This window comes from Ammospiza caudacuta, chromosome 6, assembly GCF_027887145.1.
Source record: "Ammospiza caudacuta isolate bAmmCau1 chromosome 6, bAmmCau1.pri, whole genome shotgun sequence".
Lineage (NCBI taxonomy): Eukaryota > Metazoa > Chordata > Aves > Passeriformes > Passerellidae > Ammospiza > Ammospiza caudacuta.
The window spans coordinates 15464737-15482912 of record NC_080598.1 but is presented as its reverse complement, the minus strand read 5'-3'; the positions used below and the strand labels follow the sequence as shown (position 1 = coordinate 15482912).

At 42.9% G+C, this 18176-nt stretch overlaps 1 protein-coding gene across 6 annotated transcripts in view; it reads right to left on the bottom strand.

Moving 5' to 3' along the window:
• Positions 1 to 18176, bottom strand: part of LMO1 (LIM domain only 1) — a 62758-nt gene that overhangs the window by 13270 nt on the left and 31312 nt on the right. For all 6 annotated transcript variants that reach the window (XM_058807109.1, XM_058807108.1, XM_058807107.1 and 3 more), the window contains one exon: positions 3190 to 3403. In XM_058807109.1, the coding sequence (XP_058663092.1) occupies positions 3190 to 3395 (206 nt within the window). In that variant the 5' untranslated portion in view covers positions 3396 to 3403. The remainder of the gene's footprint in view (positions 1 to 3189; positions 3404 to 18176) is intronic.

Below are 18176 nucleotides of genomic sequence, written 5' to 3'. Positions count from 1 at the left end.
AATGGTTAATTCTTCAAGAAGAAAAATTCAAATTACCAGGAAGGAACAGACAGTAGAGAAGATCGTGATGGCAACTTTAGCTCCTTCTATTAATAGAACTAATAGTTAAAATGGAGGAAGAAAGAAATATTATGTGTAGAAGCCAATACAAGATGTTTTAAAGTAAAAAAAAAATGCTTTATACTTCTATAAATGTGGAACGGTGTAGCATTGCCCTTATTCCTATCCTCAGAGCCTGAAAAGGTTCCTTAGCATCAGGGGAACGGACCCCGGGAGTTCAGCAGAACCCCTCAAAAAACCCCAGTATAAAAGTATAAACTAAATTTACTTATTTGTAAGAATACAAGCCATGATAGCTGTAAAGCTGCCTAAAGAGCTGAAGGCTAATTAACAATGCTGTTACAGAATTAATGTTATTCCTTCCTAGCTGAGTCTTCAACAAATTTCCCAGGATATGACAACTCTACTGTTCTTCCCAACAAAAAACAGTCAAAGCTCCAATACCCTAAATTCATATAAAGGTAAAATTCTTAATGTACAGGTCACATAAGTCTTCACAGTTTAACCATGAGGCACAAATAGCAACAAACTTCCCCCCAGTCAGGCCAGGAACTATTCCAACCTTAAAAAGGGAGACAGAGGTGTTACAAGGCACCTTCCAGGCACAGAAGTTTGTTCCAGAGACCACATTTAACTGGTGCTGGGACAGAAGCTGCATGGCCATGCTCAAACACAAGTCTCAATTTTGCCTTCCATGGTTCATGTCATGGATTGCCCTCTCTTCACAAAGCAGTGAAGACAAGTGGGACATGGGCCACTTCTTGGAGTCAGCAATGCCTGGCTTCTTTTCCATCTCCAGCACAGGCTTCTGGTGTGCCCCAGAAAATTCACATCATCTAGGGGCCAGTGGGAAAATCACAAGCTTTTTCACCTCAAAGCAGCATTCTTGGGATAAAGCAAGGAAAGAAAGAAAGTGCTCTACAACTGCAGTGGTAAAAAGGTCCTTCTGAACCTAACAGCATCAATACTGCTGTCCTTTGGCACTTTAACATGTCTGATTTGATGCCACACATTATTTTGTTATGAAACTAGACTAAACCAAAATCAATATGGTGCTTATTAAATGGACAAACATGGGGTAGCTCGCAGGTCTCGAAAAGCAAATGTAAATTGGAAACACTGTGCAGCTCAGTATTTCTAGCAGGGTTCCACAATATACAGAATAAAGCTGAATATCTATCTTCAGGGTCAAATTAAAAAAAAAAATCACAAACACAACACTTTTTCAAGACCACAAATGACAAAGTCAAGTGATAAATAATGAAGTGGAGGATGACAGATGGAGAGACCTAGATCACTTGGCAAGCTGGGTGCAAACAAGATAAAGAAAAGATAATGTATAGAAGATAAAGTACAAACAAATACTTCCGAAAATAATGCAGCTGGTCTTCCTGGAAAGAAAACTATTCCTGGAAGTAGCTCTCCTGAGAGATTTTAGGGGTCCCTGTGATAATATCTAGCATGACCCAATTGTGATACTGTGATGAAAGGCTTCCTCAAAAAGGGAAGATAAGAACTAAAACAATCTTCACTGATGCATCAGAATTATGTCCACAACACACAAAGAGTATAGCTCAGCTGAAAGAGAACAACCAAAATGCTAATTTGGAGGTGGAAATCTCTGTGTTGAATTTGAACTTTCTGGAGCTCATTTTTTTAGCTTAGCATAGACAGGGTTAAGGATGCTTCCACAGAGTAAGTGACTTGTAACATTAGTAAATACTCAGTTTTGAGGAAGGTACAAAAATTATTTCATTATAGAGAAGACAGTTAACTCTTTTCTTTCACACTCTTTCCATTTTTTTCAAAGGCTGCTTAGCTTGTCTTTTCCATCTCAATGTGTTCACCCTTACCCAAACTCCTCCTTCCTCACTTGCATTTGGGGACACACTCCACCTAACCAGATGTGGAGCTGCAAGTGCTGCCCATGTGGCAGAATTTCAGCTGAGATATTTCATGTGTGCCCTGAAGAGTTTCAGCTCTGAAACCCTCCTGTGGGCAGGATGCTCTTGTGCACTGCTGGGCTGAAGGGCAAGGTGACAGCTCCCACATGGCACATGATAGACTCAGTCCTTCTGTTTGGCTCAGCACCTAATCACTCATCTTTAGAAGGAGAAACTTGTTTGTTCAAGTTTACTAAGGAAATATTTACTGAAGACTTTCAGAAACATGTTTTACATTGAAACACATGAAGCATCTGAGCACTGACACTAATCTGGGCAGCCCCTGAACACTGCAAGGTTAGAAGGCATTTTACCTCCCTATCTTACAACAGTGTGTTGGGCTTGTTTTGCTTCAGATGTTTTACTGGTTGAGCTTGCCTGGGAAATGCTATCAGTGCTTGAGGAAAAATGAAAGAAAACACACACATTAGCTGGAGATCAAGTACATTCTTCCAAAGGAAAAACAAAGCAAAAGTCTGAGTGTTTTGCAGTGTGACCCTCATAATAATGTTTGCATTAGGCCTGCTGTCTTATTAATATTCATTTATGTTTGCATAAAGTATTTTGCACAAAACCCCCATACACATCAGGCAAAAAATCCCATGTGTTGTTATGTATTGCAGACACACACTGACAGAATGGTTCTAACTCCAAGCTAGTGATGGTCTCTGCTGATTTCCTCAGACAAAAACATTTTTTGAAGTTAATCCGCAATTTTTGAGTTTTGCTCTGTTTAGTTAGGAAAGAGACAAGAGCCCCTTGGGAGCAATCTTAGTCAAGACTAGAAGTCTGTCTAAAAGCTATGACTGAAAAAGAAAAGGTAAAGGTTTGGTGAGGTCTCAGTCAATATGCAGGAGTATTGCATCAGAGATATACAAGGAGAATTAAGAGGTTTTCCTAACTTACTCAGCAAGCAGAGTTTGTTCTTGTTGGTCCATAATAATAATAAAAATTTCTGGCCTCCATCTTGTACCTTCACCTAAAAGGAGGATTTCACCTCTCAGACTACTAAATAGGCTAAGTGCAAATAAAAAGCCCTGCCTAGACAGTGGAAGGAACTCCAGTCTCCTCTGGGCAGGGCTGGCCATGCACAAGCACATGTTTTTACATTTTTAGCAAGCCAGAGAGCCGGCAGCATGCCGAGAGGCTTGGGAAGAAAGAGCCCACAGTACGTCCCTCTATTTACCTCAGGTAATCTCTGCGGCAGAGAATGAGATTTGCTTTTGTGTAAAGAGTTGATCCAACCTCTCCAAGACGGCAGTCACAGCAGGCACACTTTAGGCAGTCTTCATGCCAGTACTTATCCAGAGCCTTCAGCAGGTACCGGTCCTTGATCTTGCGGTTGCAGCCGGCGCAGCCCTTCTGCTTCCCCTTGGGCTGCACGGAGAGCATTGGCACGCCTGCAAGGCAAACACAGCACTTCCTTCAGAGCACGGCTGGGGCAAACACTGCTGCTGCCATTACAAGGAGCTCACAGGCAAAGGAAGCTCATGTTCATGGAGCTGACAGTCAAAGGAATACCAACTTCATCTGCTGTCGCAGGCTAACAGGGAGTGCGACACTTGCAGCCCTTTTTTCCTAAGGGCAGGACTGACACAACGCACCAGACTCTTTCTAACCAACATCTTGCAGCAGAATAGACTTGCTGAAATTTCAACATTTACTTTTTCCCCTCATTACCCACACCCTTGTGTTGTTAATTACCTGCCACAGGCAATTAAAAAGAGCAGAAGGGCCATCATGGTATGTGCCCCCCTGGTTCAGCATCTGAGTCGAGTTTGATGGGGAAGGGAGAGGAGTGGTATAAAAAGATGTGGTATGGCACTGTTTTGCCTTTCCTGTGAATCCTGTGGGTGACAGCGGCCTGACTGAAAGCCAGAGCAGGCCAGGGGCTGCTCCAAAATAAATTTGATTCAAAAGCCCTTGAGAACTGCTGAAAATAACCCCACCAGCACCCCTCTGCCACTAATGAAGCCACATTCCTTAAGCAAAGCAGAGCTTTCCTCCTCCTCTTGTATCACTGGAGAAGGTGGCACAAAGCCAGGAGTTTCCTCCTTCCTGGAAACCCCTGCTGGAGCTGCAAAGCAGCCATGAGATAGCTGGGTATGAGTGGTGACAGCACACTCAGCTGAGGAGGCTTGGGGGGACTTGCTGTGGTCCCCTTCCCCTCAGTGCTGTGTCCAGCTTCTTCCTTTTCTCCAAGCAGCCAGTGCCTGCCATGGTGAGCACTGCGATGCTCATCACCCTTCTCAGTTTAAGAGCCAGGCAGGAATGGACTTTATGGAATCAATAGTCAAGGTGGAAAAATAAACAAGGATTGTACTGTGGGTGAGGAACAGGACAAGAAATGATGAAAGAAGAAATTAGCTCACTGAGACACCAGAATTTGTTATGATTTTTATTTTTACTGGTGTCAGTCACTAAAAATGACAATGCTGGGCCTGTAACAAGCACACTGTGGGCATAACCAATGCAGAGATGATGAGAAGGGACACTGTGGCACAGCAGCAGGTGTCACTGGTTATATACTCTTACACAAAGTTAATCCACCCTTTCTGCAGGAAGCGCTGGATGTCCCAGAAAGCAGCAGCCTGATAATAGAATTATTAACAGTCCCTTAAGCAGAGAGGACCCAGCCAGTGCCACTGCAGTAAGTGACATTTGCTGCTCTCCTTAAAAGCCAGGGTGACCTGAGAGTGGCTAATGGTCAGCACATGTAAACCCACCACTCCCACAGTAATAATTGCTTTGTCAGAGCCCGAGCAGACGACAATAGCACTTAAGACACCTCCACACAAACAGCGAGGTATTGATCCATCTGTAATCAAAGTGGTCTCAGCAGCACAGAGACAGGCCAAGTAACATTCAAAAACCCTTAAAGAACCCTCCTGCCCTCTGCTGCAGCACACTCAAAACCCAAGTCTCTACAAGCAAACTTTTGACACCAGTGACAAATCTGCAGTAATTAAGTGAAAATCTGTATCTGTATTAGACTGGCCACATATGCAATCTGTAACACTCCCAAGAGAAATTCTACAAAGCCACAGATAAAACACACTCACATTTGGAAAGAGGGACAAGACAGGGAAGCATCAGAAGTAGATTATGCTGCGGGTCAGACTGTACAAGTCCCATGTGCCTGGTGAGAGTTTCTTACAAGAATGAGGGAAGTGGCCCTGTGGTACTAGACACACCTTTGTTTGTTTGGGTTTTTTTAAATCTAAAATACTTTTCGATAGCAAAAAGAAGCTTCCATTTTTGAGTAATTTCCATGCTTTTCCTGACTCTACTCCAGGAAAACTGCACATTGTGAGAAGAGTCTGCCTTGTTGTGAGGCAGAGAAGGGTGAGCATGTGAATTTGCATTTGCAAGCTGTGTAAGATCAGTACCAGTGATGAAAGAAAATAGCTCGCACCTTTGAAAACCAGGACCCAGATGTGAGAATTATGTTTTTAGATAGGAGCCCCAGACACCAGCAAGTCATTATTCACCCCCTAAACAGGCTCTCTAAATGTGTACCCGTAGAGGCAGAGGAGGATTTCTCACAAGAAGGGGGGGCACCATACAATCTTTTTGCAAGGTTTGTGTAGGCAACACGAGGATCCTGCATCTGGAAAGACACAAATTCGACATAACCAGCACACCTTAAACTCAAGAGAGCTGCTGCATGGATGGGCATTGAGATCAGCTCTGTGGTTCAGAAACACAAGATCCTCAGCCAGATGGGACTTCCCAAAGCCTCAGTTTTGAAAGCAGTGCCCTTTCAGAAGTCCAGCTGCCCTCACCCAGAGAGAGGGTGCCAATGCAGCAGCATCAAGCACAAGGGCAGCTGTGCAGGGATGTTACCCTGGCTGGACCATTAGGAGAGGCTGGTTTGATCATTTAGGGCAGGTAAGGAGGGTCTCCTGTGGCAAGCAGGCCTGGAAGGCTGAGGGCTGACTGCAGGAGCAGTTTTATTCTATCTGTGGCCCTGGCAGCCATCTGAGCTCCTCGCTATTGCAAGGGCACCACTGTCTTATGAGAGCCTTCTGCAAGTAAGAGGAATGTAACACTTTGATTTGCTTCTAATAACTAGCAAAGGAACCGATATAGATATATTTTTAAGCAGTACCTTAAGCAAGGAAAAAAGCTATGTATTTGGTCAGCATTCAGCAGGGGGCTTTCTAATGAAAAAAGGTACCATTTCAGAGATCATATGATGTTCAAAGCTGCTATTCCCACTCAGATAATAACGAGCAAGGTCAGCCTCTGCTGGTCAGGTTCAGTGTTTTGAAATTACATTTTGGGCTGTGAGGTTTGCCTCCGACATCCCAACCAACCGGTCTGCACACAAGCCACTACAGAAAGTTGCAGCTGCAATTAGCTGGTGAGTTGACACAGCAGGCAAGGCGTGAAACAAAATTTCAAAAACTGCCAAACTTGATCAGCAAGGGTTCCTCAAACACTTGCCATGTCATTTCCAAGCAACAAGAGAGAAGCATCTCAGAAGCTTAACCCTTTTCACAGTTAGAGGCTTGCACAGAGAGGACACAATCAACACCAAACCCTGCTTTCCTCCTCCTGCCTCCCCCTTCCAGCAAACCTGAAGCAGCCTGGGCTCTGCAGGCACAAACCACCTGGAGAACTGCTCTTTCTTTTTAGTCATTTCCCCACTGCAAGACTGGGATGTTGCTTCATTTCTCTATGTCCATTTCCTCCCAGTACTTGCCTAGAAATGCCAAGATATCCAGTTCAATTTGATAAGGGGCATGTGGCGTCTAACTGGGGCTGTCAAGAAACAAAGGGGTCACCTTTGACAAATCCCACACGTGCTCTTGGAAGAGGATAGGAAAATGAGGAGGAGTGTTGCAGAACTAGAAAAATTAACAGCTGGACACTTACATATTTAAATACGTGATCACAAGGGAACACTGATTATTGCCAGATTCTGAAAGTACCATCAAGTTGCTCTCTTCTCTCCTGTTGCTAGACATCCAGTGCTCTCTTTTCTTAGAAACAGTAGATGAATCCTTTCTATTTCTGGCTACCTACACTCCCTTCTTTGCCCTTTACAGCTTAATAGACTTGCTGCTGGTAAATACAAAACTAAACCCACTCTGAGTGCTCAGAGCTCCAATACACATTAAAAAATTATAGACACCACCTCTGGACTTACTGAAATTTATGTCTGTGTCTAAAGAGGCTGTTATTGTAGTGAGTAATCCAAACTTTACCACTATTCACAGCCGGACAAATAAGCTTTAATCAGCCCGTATCTGCTCAGTCGGAGTCCTTCTGTAAAATGATTCAGCTGGCTTTATAACACAAGTGTCCACTAAGTACACCTCTAAATTTTTCTAAGCCATTTTACTGATATTTCTATTCACATGGCAATCAGCTGCAGTTCCTCTAAGGGCACTGTTCATAAAGCCTCCTTTCCAAGAGAGCCTGGGAACTTTTCATAAATGGCAGACCTTTTAAATAACAGTTATCTGCACTGGTCCTATGGCGCACGGCTCCACAGTGCTCTGGTCTGCAGCAGAGCTAGAGGTCCCCTCTGAAAGCAGGGAAGTTCACCACCTAATTTCTCTAATGCAACTCTAAAGGTTAATTGGTCTGAAAGAGTAATGGGGGACTGCTAGCTAATGATATATGCCTCAAGGCTTTGCAGCTTGCCTGTATTTTATACAGTCGAGTCCAGAGCATAAAACACAGGTGATATCACCAGGACTTTTCAGACCCCCTGCACTGCAAGTTGCCCCCCTCAGCTACACCCACATGTGTGGGGAGAAGGCAGCAGGAGCTGGAGGCAGCAGCTCTGTTCCACCTGCATTTCATGGCTTGTTAGAGGGGGCTCGGAGAAGTGTGTGGCTGCACTCCTCATTACCTCTGCAGAGAACTAAAAACAACCCTAATGAGGAGAGCCGGAGCGTACAGTACGGGCTGGGAGGAGGCACCTCCTCCCACTCTCCCCAAGGAACCCGGCCAAAATCTTCAATTTGCCATTTATGACAGCTAATTAGTTATTCTATTCAAAATCTTTGCTTTAAATAAAAGAACTAATTATACACAAAGGTCAGTCCCCCACCTCCTGTGAAGCACACATAATTGGCTTATTTCCCCAACATTGTGTGTATGTTTTACACAATGCTTTCAGGCAGATGGCTTTAACTCTTTCCCTCGACAAGTTTTTTGGTGTTGGCTTTTTTGTTGTTGCCGGGGCTTTTGTTTGTTTGTTTGTGTTTGTTTGGGTTTTTTCCTTGTTGCTGTTATTTTGTTTTTCTTTTTTTAAAACCCCAAAACCTTTCCTCAGAGTACCTACTTTAAGAGTGAAAGCTTGTTCAACAACAAAGCAAATAACTATGCACACACACACACAATACTTCTACTCTGCAAAAGGCTTGTGACAATCACTCTCTCTTGTACAGCACCTTGCACAACACAGCAGTGGAATTGTTTTTATTCTCCAGCACAAATTCTTCCTTGAGCAGTGCCTTCAGACACTGCTACCACATTTCTGTACCTCCTTCTGCCAAACACCACAGTTATTGCAGGTTTACATTACCCTTATTCTTTTTTTTTTTTATTTGTAATATTTTTAAGGTTAAAAAAAAAAAAAAAAAGTGGTTATTATAAGGATGCAGCATTCCAGTGCTAAAAGCAATTCTGCTTTAAAGACCAGGGGTTTGGCAGTCAGGACACTGAGCCTAAGTTTCAGAGTTCCACTTGAGGGGAAAAAAATGTTTATTTCTAGCATCAACACCCTTTAAATGAACTGACCTCCTTTTGCTTGCTAACAAAACCCCCAGCATTTGGCTGCAAAAGATGAAAAAGTAACTGAAGAGTAGGAGTAATCTTATTAACTCCTGTCTCATCACAATAAATAGGCTGCAGTCTTATGTCTTTTATCAGAGGATCTGATATCATTTAAAAGCATTAGAGCCCTGCATCACCCATTTAAGTAAATGCAGACAGTCATTGCCAAAAAGATGCAGTGAATTTCATTCCCCTAAAAAGAAACTCACTTTGTGTTCCCAGTATTGTATTACTCACCTTCTATGAATATTGCACCCTGTGAATCAAGTCAGACCTTGCACTCCCACTGAATGGAAAGTGCGCTGTCTCGGGCATCCTCACCAAGAATTTCATCAGAAAAATTACAGCCAGCAAGGTGAAACTCATCATGTCATCTGTATATCCAATTAAAACCTTACATTTGGAACACCACGTACTTGCAACTAAATGCTTATGAGTAAGACTTAGACCATTCATCAAAATTATTCAATGAGAAACCACAATCTTTTTTCATTGCCAGTTTCATGCTGCAGTATGCAGCTGGTGATTTTTACAGTGGCTTAAGCAATTCATTTGGGGTATTTTTTCTTCTGAATCACTACTGAACAAATTTCTCAAGCATGGCAAAAAAGTAGTTGGAGAGGGCAGTTAATGTGAGAAACAACATTTTGATCAACACTTCTATTTTGACTATACTAAGTCCTCTGCCCAATAACACAGCAATTTTTTTTGTCCATACATTTCATGACAAGCGGTAGAGAAATATTTTTTAGAGTCTAGTGTCTCCTGGCAGTTTCAGCTGCCTAAAAGTGACCCAAAGCTTCATGAATGGCTTTAACCCCCCTTCAATCTCACATGTAGGGACCCTGTTTTAAATCCAGATAGACCAACATAGCAAAAGTAATTATTTGGCATAACTTGAATCTGTACCAACATAGGTCATGATTCAGGACACACAGTTTAGGGGTAGAATCCAGACTTTTATTTGCCCCACAAGTTTTGCATCTTCCTGTAGCTATAAAGAAACACATGGCAGCAGGACTAAACACAAACCATAATAATTGTTGCTGCAAGACAGTTTCTATAAATCATTTCAGGAAGCAATGTTTTCCCTGTGCTCATAAAATGTGTTTGTTTGAGCTTTAATTTTTCGTAATTGGCACACGTCCAAAGTTTATTCTTAGCACATCCACTGTTTCAGTAAAATCCATTTTTACTGTTTGAAGCCCTGGAAGCAGTACAAAGACATGCAGATTTCTCCTACTTTCAACCTAATCTGAGAACATTCTGATCAAGTTTTCTCCATTAGTCACAATTTAGCATACTGCAGTCTGGCAAAAGTCCTGATTTCAGGTGGCCAGCTCCCTCCTTCAGTGTCTGTAGTAGAAAAAAGTTTGGCAATGGAATAACTACCCTCAAACCACCCTTCCAGCAGTGTGAGAATGAGAAAAAAACCTATTATTAGGGATGACTGGCCCAAAATTCATCCCATATTCCTCAATATTCCATCAATCTGCAGGTGACCACAGAAAAGACACCAACCTCAAAAGCTGTCTATTTAGTGGGTTTGGGTGTCAGAGCCAAGTAGTGGAAGAAGAGTCTCTGAGCCAAATGGTCACAAAGGTAAGAACTCATGCTTCAATTTTCAGCTCTTGTAAGAATAACCTGTGTACCAAAATTAAATACAAGGCAGGGCTTGTGTCCCTTCCCTTTTACAACAAGCAATAAAATCACATGGAAAAACCTTCTATCAAGTTCAATATCCCAAAAAGTGTTCAAGAAGTAAAAACTCCTCAGTTCTCTCATGCTGATGTGTGATGCTGCCCAATGCTCCCCTCCCAGCTGAAATGGCCTGTTTAACATGCCGAGGTTTCGAGACACGGGCAAAGCCACGCAGTGCAGCAGTGCTCAGGTTTAGCAGTGAAACATTAACATCACCCTGACAGATCTGGCATGCCATATATGTAAATATTTTAAGGAGACTAGAACAGTATCATTGCTCAATCACCATCATCTTTTCTTCTGCCTCTTTGCAGACACACACAATGTCAACCTAAGCTTTCGGCAACCTTAATAGAATTTCAGTGCCCACTGCCAAATGGCCATTTGATGTTCTGCTCTGTGTACACTGATGAAGCAATCTGTCACAGCCCTTAATGCAGGCAATGATGACTATCCAATCTAAAGCTTTCACAGGCTTATAGAAATTTCTCAAGACTTTTGGAGCCTACAATAATTTGCGCAATACCACAAAAGGATTTGGAATCCTGGTGCGCTCTGTATTTAATGAAATATGAATATACTCCTTTAAATGTTTCTAGAAGAAATCCTACTCAGGCCAAAAGCCCATTTTAAACCATCAATCACCAGAAAGTTGTGTTGGCAACTCTGAAATAGAAAATACTATCGTGATTGCAAGTTTCTGTAGTATGAATATAACAGCCCCTCCTGCCCTGTCCAAACTTACTGCTAAGGCAAGCACTGATGTTCATGCCCTGCACAAGATTACTGCAATAAATATACTAGGCCTAAAATTTATTTACATATAAGAGGCAAGGAGAGATTTTCCTATGGGGAATGCAGAAGGAATCTATCTACTTAATGCAAACTGTGTAAGAGATACAATTGCTGCTGACTGACCTTCCAGGAGTCGTGAAATACACTTCCCCAGTGATTTAGAAAGATGCAGTTATTCGCCAAACCTGTCCTCTTCTCCCTTCCCTAGAAAAACCAGAGCAACCCCTCTGCTATTAAAAGTTGCAAGGAGAAGGGCAAGCTATTTCCTTGTCTTCTTGTTGAAAGGAAAAAACACAACAGCCAGTCCTTTGCAGGACCATTTGCATGCTGAGCTGTCAGACCATGCACTTTCCATTAAAGAGATAGCATCCCTTTTCATAAGTCCATTTGGGATCCATTTTAGTGTTATCTAAAAATCAAATCTACATGGTAATCCTTTTAATGTACTCTTGACTTTTAAAAACAGCTTTATGTTCCTTCAGGAAATGTTTTAAGCCATTACTCAGTAATTACTACTCACCCATGAAAACACTGATCTTTTACAATATATAATCGGTTTGCTGACTTCAAAAATAAAGCAGACTGGAATTTTGTCTCATGAAAGTGGCAAAGGAAAACCAAGGTTAAGAGAGCATCCCATCTCTTCCCCCCCAATTATATCTAAGTGGTGTGTTTTTCCTGTTGTATGAGAGGCTGAGGTGGTCACAGTTTCAAGTGCCTGTGTGTGGAGACTCAGTCTCAATCTGTGAGCACTGGTGAGCATTGGTGAGCACTGTTCAGGTTAACCAATAAATAAATACTGATTTAGGAAGTGGAGTTTGTATTTTAGATACAAATAATACCCTAACCTTCTGCAAGCCCTGAAGTTTTGAGTGATGCTACACAACCTTCCGAAAGGCTGTGAAATTTGTGGATTTGCTTTGATAAGCTTCAGGGGCACAAGAACAAGTCTCAGAAGAGGTGTCAAAAATGGTTCACATCTACTGCAGCTTTACTGGATTTATCCACAGCTGCACTCAAAAATGCTCAGTCAGACGCCAGGGGCTTGAAACTACCTTGCAAGTCCTACTACCATCTCCCAAAGGATTTGCCTCACTCCTTTCCAAACTCCCTGTCACATCCAGAGGTGGTTGGGAGGCAAAGGAGAATTTGAGTGAAAAGGAGACCCAGAACTGCCTTGTCCTTTGCAGCAGAAGCCAGAGAGAGGAGCAGAGTGCATTTTGCTCAGGTATAGCTCTGCCTGAGAAGGACCAGACAAAAGCCCATGACCTGTATGGTGCAGTCACTCATCTACAGGAGGTCCCGGGATAACCTGGCCTTGCAAGCAGTTTGACAAAGACCCAAGATGTTTACACAAAGTGTAGCCCACCAACAACCAATCCTTCCTCTCCCAGTGCAGACCCCAGAGAGCACAATGCCCTTCATGATGACTCTGGCAAAGCAGTTTAATATTTCACGACTAGATAAAGGGCAGGGTGATGTTTGTCAGAAAGAATTTGCTGTACCTTGCAAGGAATATCAACCAAAGTTTTTCTCTTAATGCCACGAAGATAGAGAAGGCAGAGAAAGCAGAGGCTGAATACTTCATTACCTCTGTTCTTCTGTTTACTGAAGTCTAACTTAAGCCTTACTTAGCCACAGTTTGCTTCCACAATCAGATTTCACTCTACCTCATTTCGCTACTGCAATTAGGACAGAGAAAGTCCCACCCCTGGACATTTCCCCTTTCATTCCCAGGAAAAGGTATGCAGCCCCCAATGCAAGGCTGATCATTAAACATTTGTTATAGCTGCAGTTGGCTAGTAACTATATGCCTCAAATTAATTTTTATTATTCACTTTTGATTAAGTCAGGGCTCACAAGCCACAGCTGGCCATTAATGCTACCTTTCTTTACAAGAAAATATGCTGATAAGAATGAAAAGTGGTTTCTTGGCTGTTGTATACTCATTCTGTAATGAGTTCCTTTGAAGTGACGTATAGAGGCAGGATTTGAGCATTATTACCCTGGACAACAGCAAAGACACAAGTAGAATTGCAAGACTTTTTTTCTCTTGTTCCTTTTTTTTTCCCCCATGTCCAAGGAAGGCTTTGAAAACCCTGGTGCAATTCATATATTCCAGAATAAAGTGAGCACCACAGGTTTGGGGCAAGTTAGCATGACATTTAGTTTGCATTAAAAGCATCCTAGAAGTCATATGAAGTATATCATAACAGAGCATATTCTACTCTATTAAGTATTCAGGAGCACCACAGTATTCAGAATATGGATGAGAAGCTGGAATTGCACAAGACATTCCTCCTCTTACGACTGACCACTGAGTTGAATTCAAGCTGATCCTGAGGGAGCCATTTTCATTAACCTACTGTAGCTCTCTAATCCTATTCCTTGAATTTCAGACCACCACCACTAAAAGAATTTATGACCTGCTGCCTGCACTTTGGATGGTGCTCACACTTCACTCTTTTCCTCAATGCATCCTGCTCCTCTGGATCATTACTACTGCTTCATGCAGCAACCCATCCCCTTAAAGTGGAAGCCTGGTCTTCAATTCAGATCTTCATGGTCCATTTAATTCTCACCAACATACGTGAGGATGGCGATGGTTATACTTGGCCAGAAACAATGTAAAAAACATAATAATCATATGACCCAACCCAATGTGCAGAACTGAAAGCCTCCTGAAATGTACCTCCTGAAGTCTGGCCCGGATATGTAGATACTAATGCTTTGCCTGAAACCTCAGACTAAAAAGAAATTCTAAACCACTAACCTTCAGCTCCAAAAAATGCCACATTTCCGGGCCAAAAAACTTACTGAGCAGCTTTTCCTGCGCTCCATTTCCGCGCGAGCGTCCACCGCGTGATTTGCTCAGTTTTTGCCCACCTCATCATGAGACTCCTGACTGCTGAAAAGAGCTCCTTCACTGAACTAATGAAATAAGGAGTCTTAAGTGCCCTGCAATCCTTTTTAGAAAAGGCTGTATCTCCAGATGAGTCTCAATTTCACAGCATCAGGGAACCGTGTGCCAACGCGCTGAACCGGAACGCCAGGGCTAGCGGGAGTTGCAGACAACAATGCTAACATCAGGCTTATTTTAGATTAGAGCACTTCCAAATCAATTTTGGATTTAAACTTTTAAATGCACTCTCCAGAAGGAATCTGCACTGACTGAGTATTTCCAAGGCTAATTTTCTAAGCTTGAATGAAACTCATTCTTATCTAAGGAAAAGATGCAACTAACCTTTGCCACAAAGGCTGGGTCACAGCTAGAAAACGAGGCAGACAACAGTCCTGGAAAGGAATAAACTGCCTAACTACACATCCACAGAACTGCTAACAAAAACGACAACAAAAAAAGTCATACTGATTCTGTTGGGACTGATTTTAACTGAGGCCAGAAGTTGTCAGGGTATTTGGAATCAGGGCAGCTCTCCTGCTGCTGAGGTACCCCATCTCCCACAGGCAGTCCCATTCCAGCAGGGGTATGGGAATGCTCTGGGATGCCCAGGAGAGCAGGGCTGCACTCCAGGAACAGGCATCATGCTGTATCATGGGATAAAGGAAGAGCTGAACATCCACAGCATGATGGCAGTTTTTCTCCAGACCGAAACTCCTGCCGAATTAAGACAGATCCTCTGCACTCCACAGAAAAGAAAGTGGCTGTGATGAGAGAAGAGAATTTGTAAGACAGATGGGAGAGTTGAGGTTAAAGTTCAGACCAGAAGCAATTAAGACGGGTAAGAGTGCTCTGCAACTTGACACAGGTTTGCTTTGTATTCAGAACTTTTCACTAGCATTAAGCATCTTAACTTGTGTATAGAGAGATTATAATTAAAACCTGACAAGCTTAAATTAGCCATTTAGAAAAGGTTCTCCAGAAAGCTTTTAAAGTAGACTAAACATATCTATTAAAATGGAAGAAAGGAAGAAAAAAAATCAGAGCCATTTTCAGTTACAATAGTTTTCCCTACCTAGATATTTCAAGAGATTAGACAAATTTGAAATCAAAGTTCTGCAACTGTCCAAAGCCACTTAACAGGAGGGAGCGAGAGGAAGTGTGGCAATTAGAAAAACCTTTAAAACCCCCTCTATTTAATAGCCACAATCCTCTGGATGAACATAAGCACCCCAGAAACCCCATTTAAAAAGTTTTAAAAAAAAAGCGAGAGAGGAAAAAAAAGAGATCCTTATTTCCCTTTGGGATTTTGAGCACTTCAGGGAGTGCTCTATTATGATTCCCCAGGGAGGGGGGAATTATGTCAATCTGCCACAAGGTGGGCAGTTAGTGAGGGAGGCAGCCTGGGAACTGCCTTTCACCAGGCCATTCCAATTAAAGCATAGGGAGCATTTTCACCCCACACTGGCTATTTAGATGAATTCCCAGTGTTTCAGTGCTATACAATTTTTCTACAAGTTCAAGAAACTGACTCTAAAGCAAATTTGCTCTGTATCAAAGAAAGGAACATATCCACCAGTGCCAAATAACACCAGGTAATTTTATTCCCCCTCGAAAGAGAAAGGGCTACATATACATTAATATTTCAAGAAAAAGTTCACAGATTGTAAGTATCTATTAACCAGATTTGTGAAAATAAAAATCATTAAGGGCAAGGGTGCTGCAAAGTCCACCTTATTACTTCCAAATCATATATTCTTTCTTACCTGCCTTGCTTGTTCATAAAACAGATGCAGTCCTGGAGAAATATGGCTGGAAATCTAGCTGAGACCCAAGACCCAAGGCTTGGTTTCCCAGCACACACAGCCAGCCCTGCCATGCCCTCCTCTACTGCCCAGGCCAAGCAAGCAATCCCAGCTGGCTCTCAGCACACCTTTCAGTATGGAAACACCTTCAAACATTTGCTTATTAACCTAAAGAAGCTCCTACGCTAACCTGTTAATCTAAGGAACAACCCTACATTATTCCTAGCTCTGATTGCTCCCAAAGCCACATCAGCTTCTCTGAACCTTCGTTTTTAAAGCTCTGGAGCAGATGTTTTACATGGATGACATGGGTATTTGGATAGGCCACAGGGTGCCCTTGTGCATGCTGAAGACTCAGAAGTTCCACGACTGCAGCATCCTGCTTCTGGAGGAGAGAGGAAGGTGGGTAGGTAGTGGAGGAACAGAAGACAGCACAAAGGGGATACAAAATATGGTGCAGACACGAGTACTGTAGTTCTTCAAAGGAAGGAGAGAGCCAGTGCCTGTCCCTGAGAAAAATAATCAAGCGGCAGCAGCAATGATCGCTCTAAACCCATGTCGTTTATCTGCAGCCTACATTCACTGCCTCCACATGCAAACTGTAATCCTTTTCTCCAATCCACCTCACCTGTGCTTCACTCCATGCAGCACCTCTTTTCAGAGGAGCCTCTAAATTATCTAAGCACAGGGAAAAAGAATGTTACTTTCAAGCAAACCATGATGTGCCACAGCAAAGCGTGAGATGAGTAATTTGTTACTTCAAGTGCTTGGAGGTCTTTTTTTTTTTTTTTTTCCTGAGTGCCAACAGTATTTGAAGTGGTAATGTGCATACAGAAATCTCAATTTACTTTGCTTCATCTTCATAGCCCACCAGTGTACTTACTCCTAATTCACACTGAACCAAAAATCTGATAAGGAAAAACAACACCTGCTCCAGATCTAATACCTAATGGAAGTGGAAGTGTGTGAATGAGGATTTCCAAAGCTCAAGATCCATCTGGGTCCTAAACTGAACTGCTTACAAATAGGAGTTGGGTGAAAAAGAATGGATATCTGCATTTCAGGCACCCTAAAGTCCAAGTAAAAATATCTATCCCAGTTTTGCTTATCTGTAGCAGCAATTTCACAGCAACTGTGGGGTGTGCAATTGCCACTCTGCTTTCAGAGAATTAAACAGCAGAAGACTTCTCCAGAGACTTCTCACTTCTTATGTGGGTTCAGCCTTATTTTCACTTCATTCCCAACCTAGGGCAGCTGAAATCCATCTCGACTCCCAAGCAGGTCCATCAGGCACACCAGAGGAGGGCAGACCCCTCCTCCCAGTGCTGAAGCAGGACCACTGCCTGTCCCACCATGCCTCTGTCCATCCCTGATGACAGCTGCCTGGGACACAGGTATTTCCCCTGGAAGTTCCTGGCAGGAATTCCTCTCCCAGGTGAAAGTCTCTGCTCCCCTCTGAGAGGAGTTTGGCTCAGATGTCTCAAAAATCCCCAGTGGTGACATTTCCCTGTTTTCTCCTTTATCTCCCAATTCCCTCAGCCCCTCTGTGGGTACCACCAATAAGATGGCTCTGAAATGAACTTGCTAAGCACTCTCTAGTCTGTCAATAGGACTTCTGGCCAGCTTTGATGGACATGTATGTTGTGCTCAAAAGCCTACAGCTGATCTCTGATGTCTGGGAAGCAAAAACTTGTCACTGGTCTATGACATCACCAATGACATGAATCAGGTACTCCAAAATATTTACTTTTATTTTAATGAGCTCCATGACAAACTATTTCTACAGCCTGAGGAAGCAGAAAGCTTGATTTTAAAAAAACCCTATGATTCCAGCACTGACACTGCATGCTTTTTGTCTAGAGACTCCTATACTACAACCATAGAACTGGAGGGTGAAACATGTCCAACTCCAGAGAGGAGTAAAGCCAACAGGCAGCACGATTTAAACGGCCAAGAAAGCCAGGGGAAACCTCTCCAATGCATGAGTGCTCTGAGACATCCTCCATCTATGCAAAACAGGCACCACTTCCATGCCTGGATCTGCCCACCCCTCTCTCCGGGACCAGCCCTCTGCAATAACAACAGTTCATTGCTGCTGCTGCGAAGGTCAAGGGCTCCGCCAGCCCTCCGGAGATTTGAGCTACTGGTTCCACAGAGTCTGCCCATATCAAACCTGAC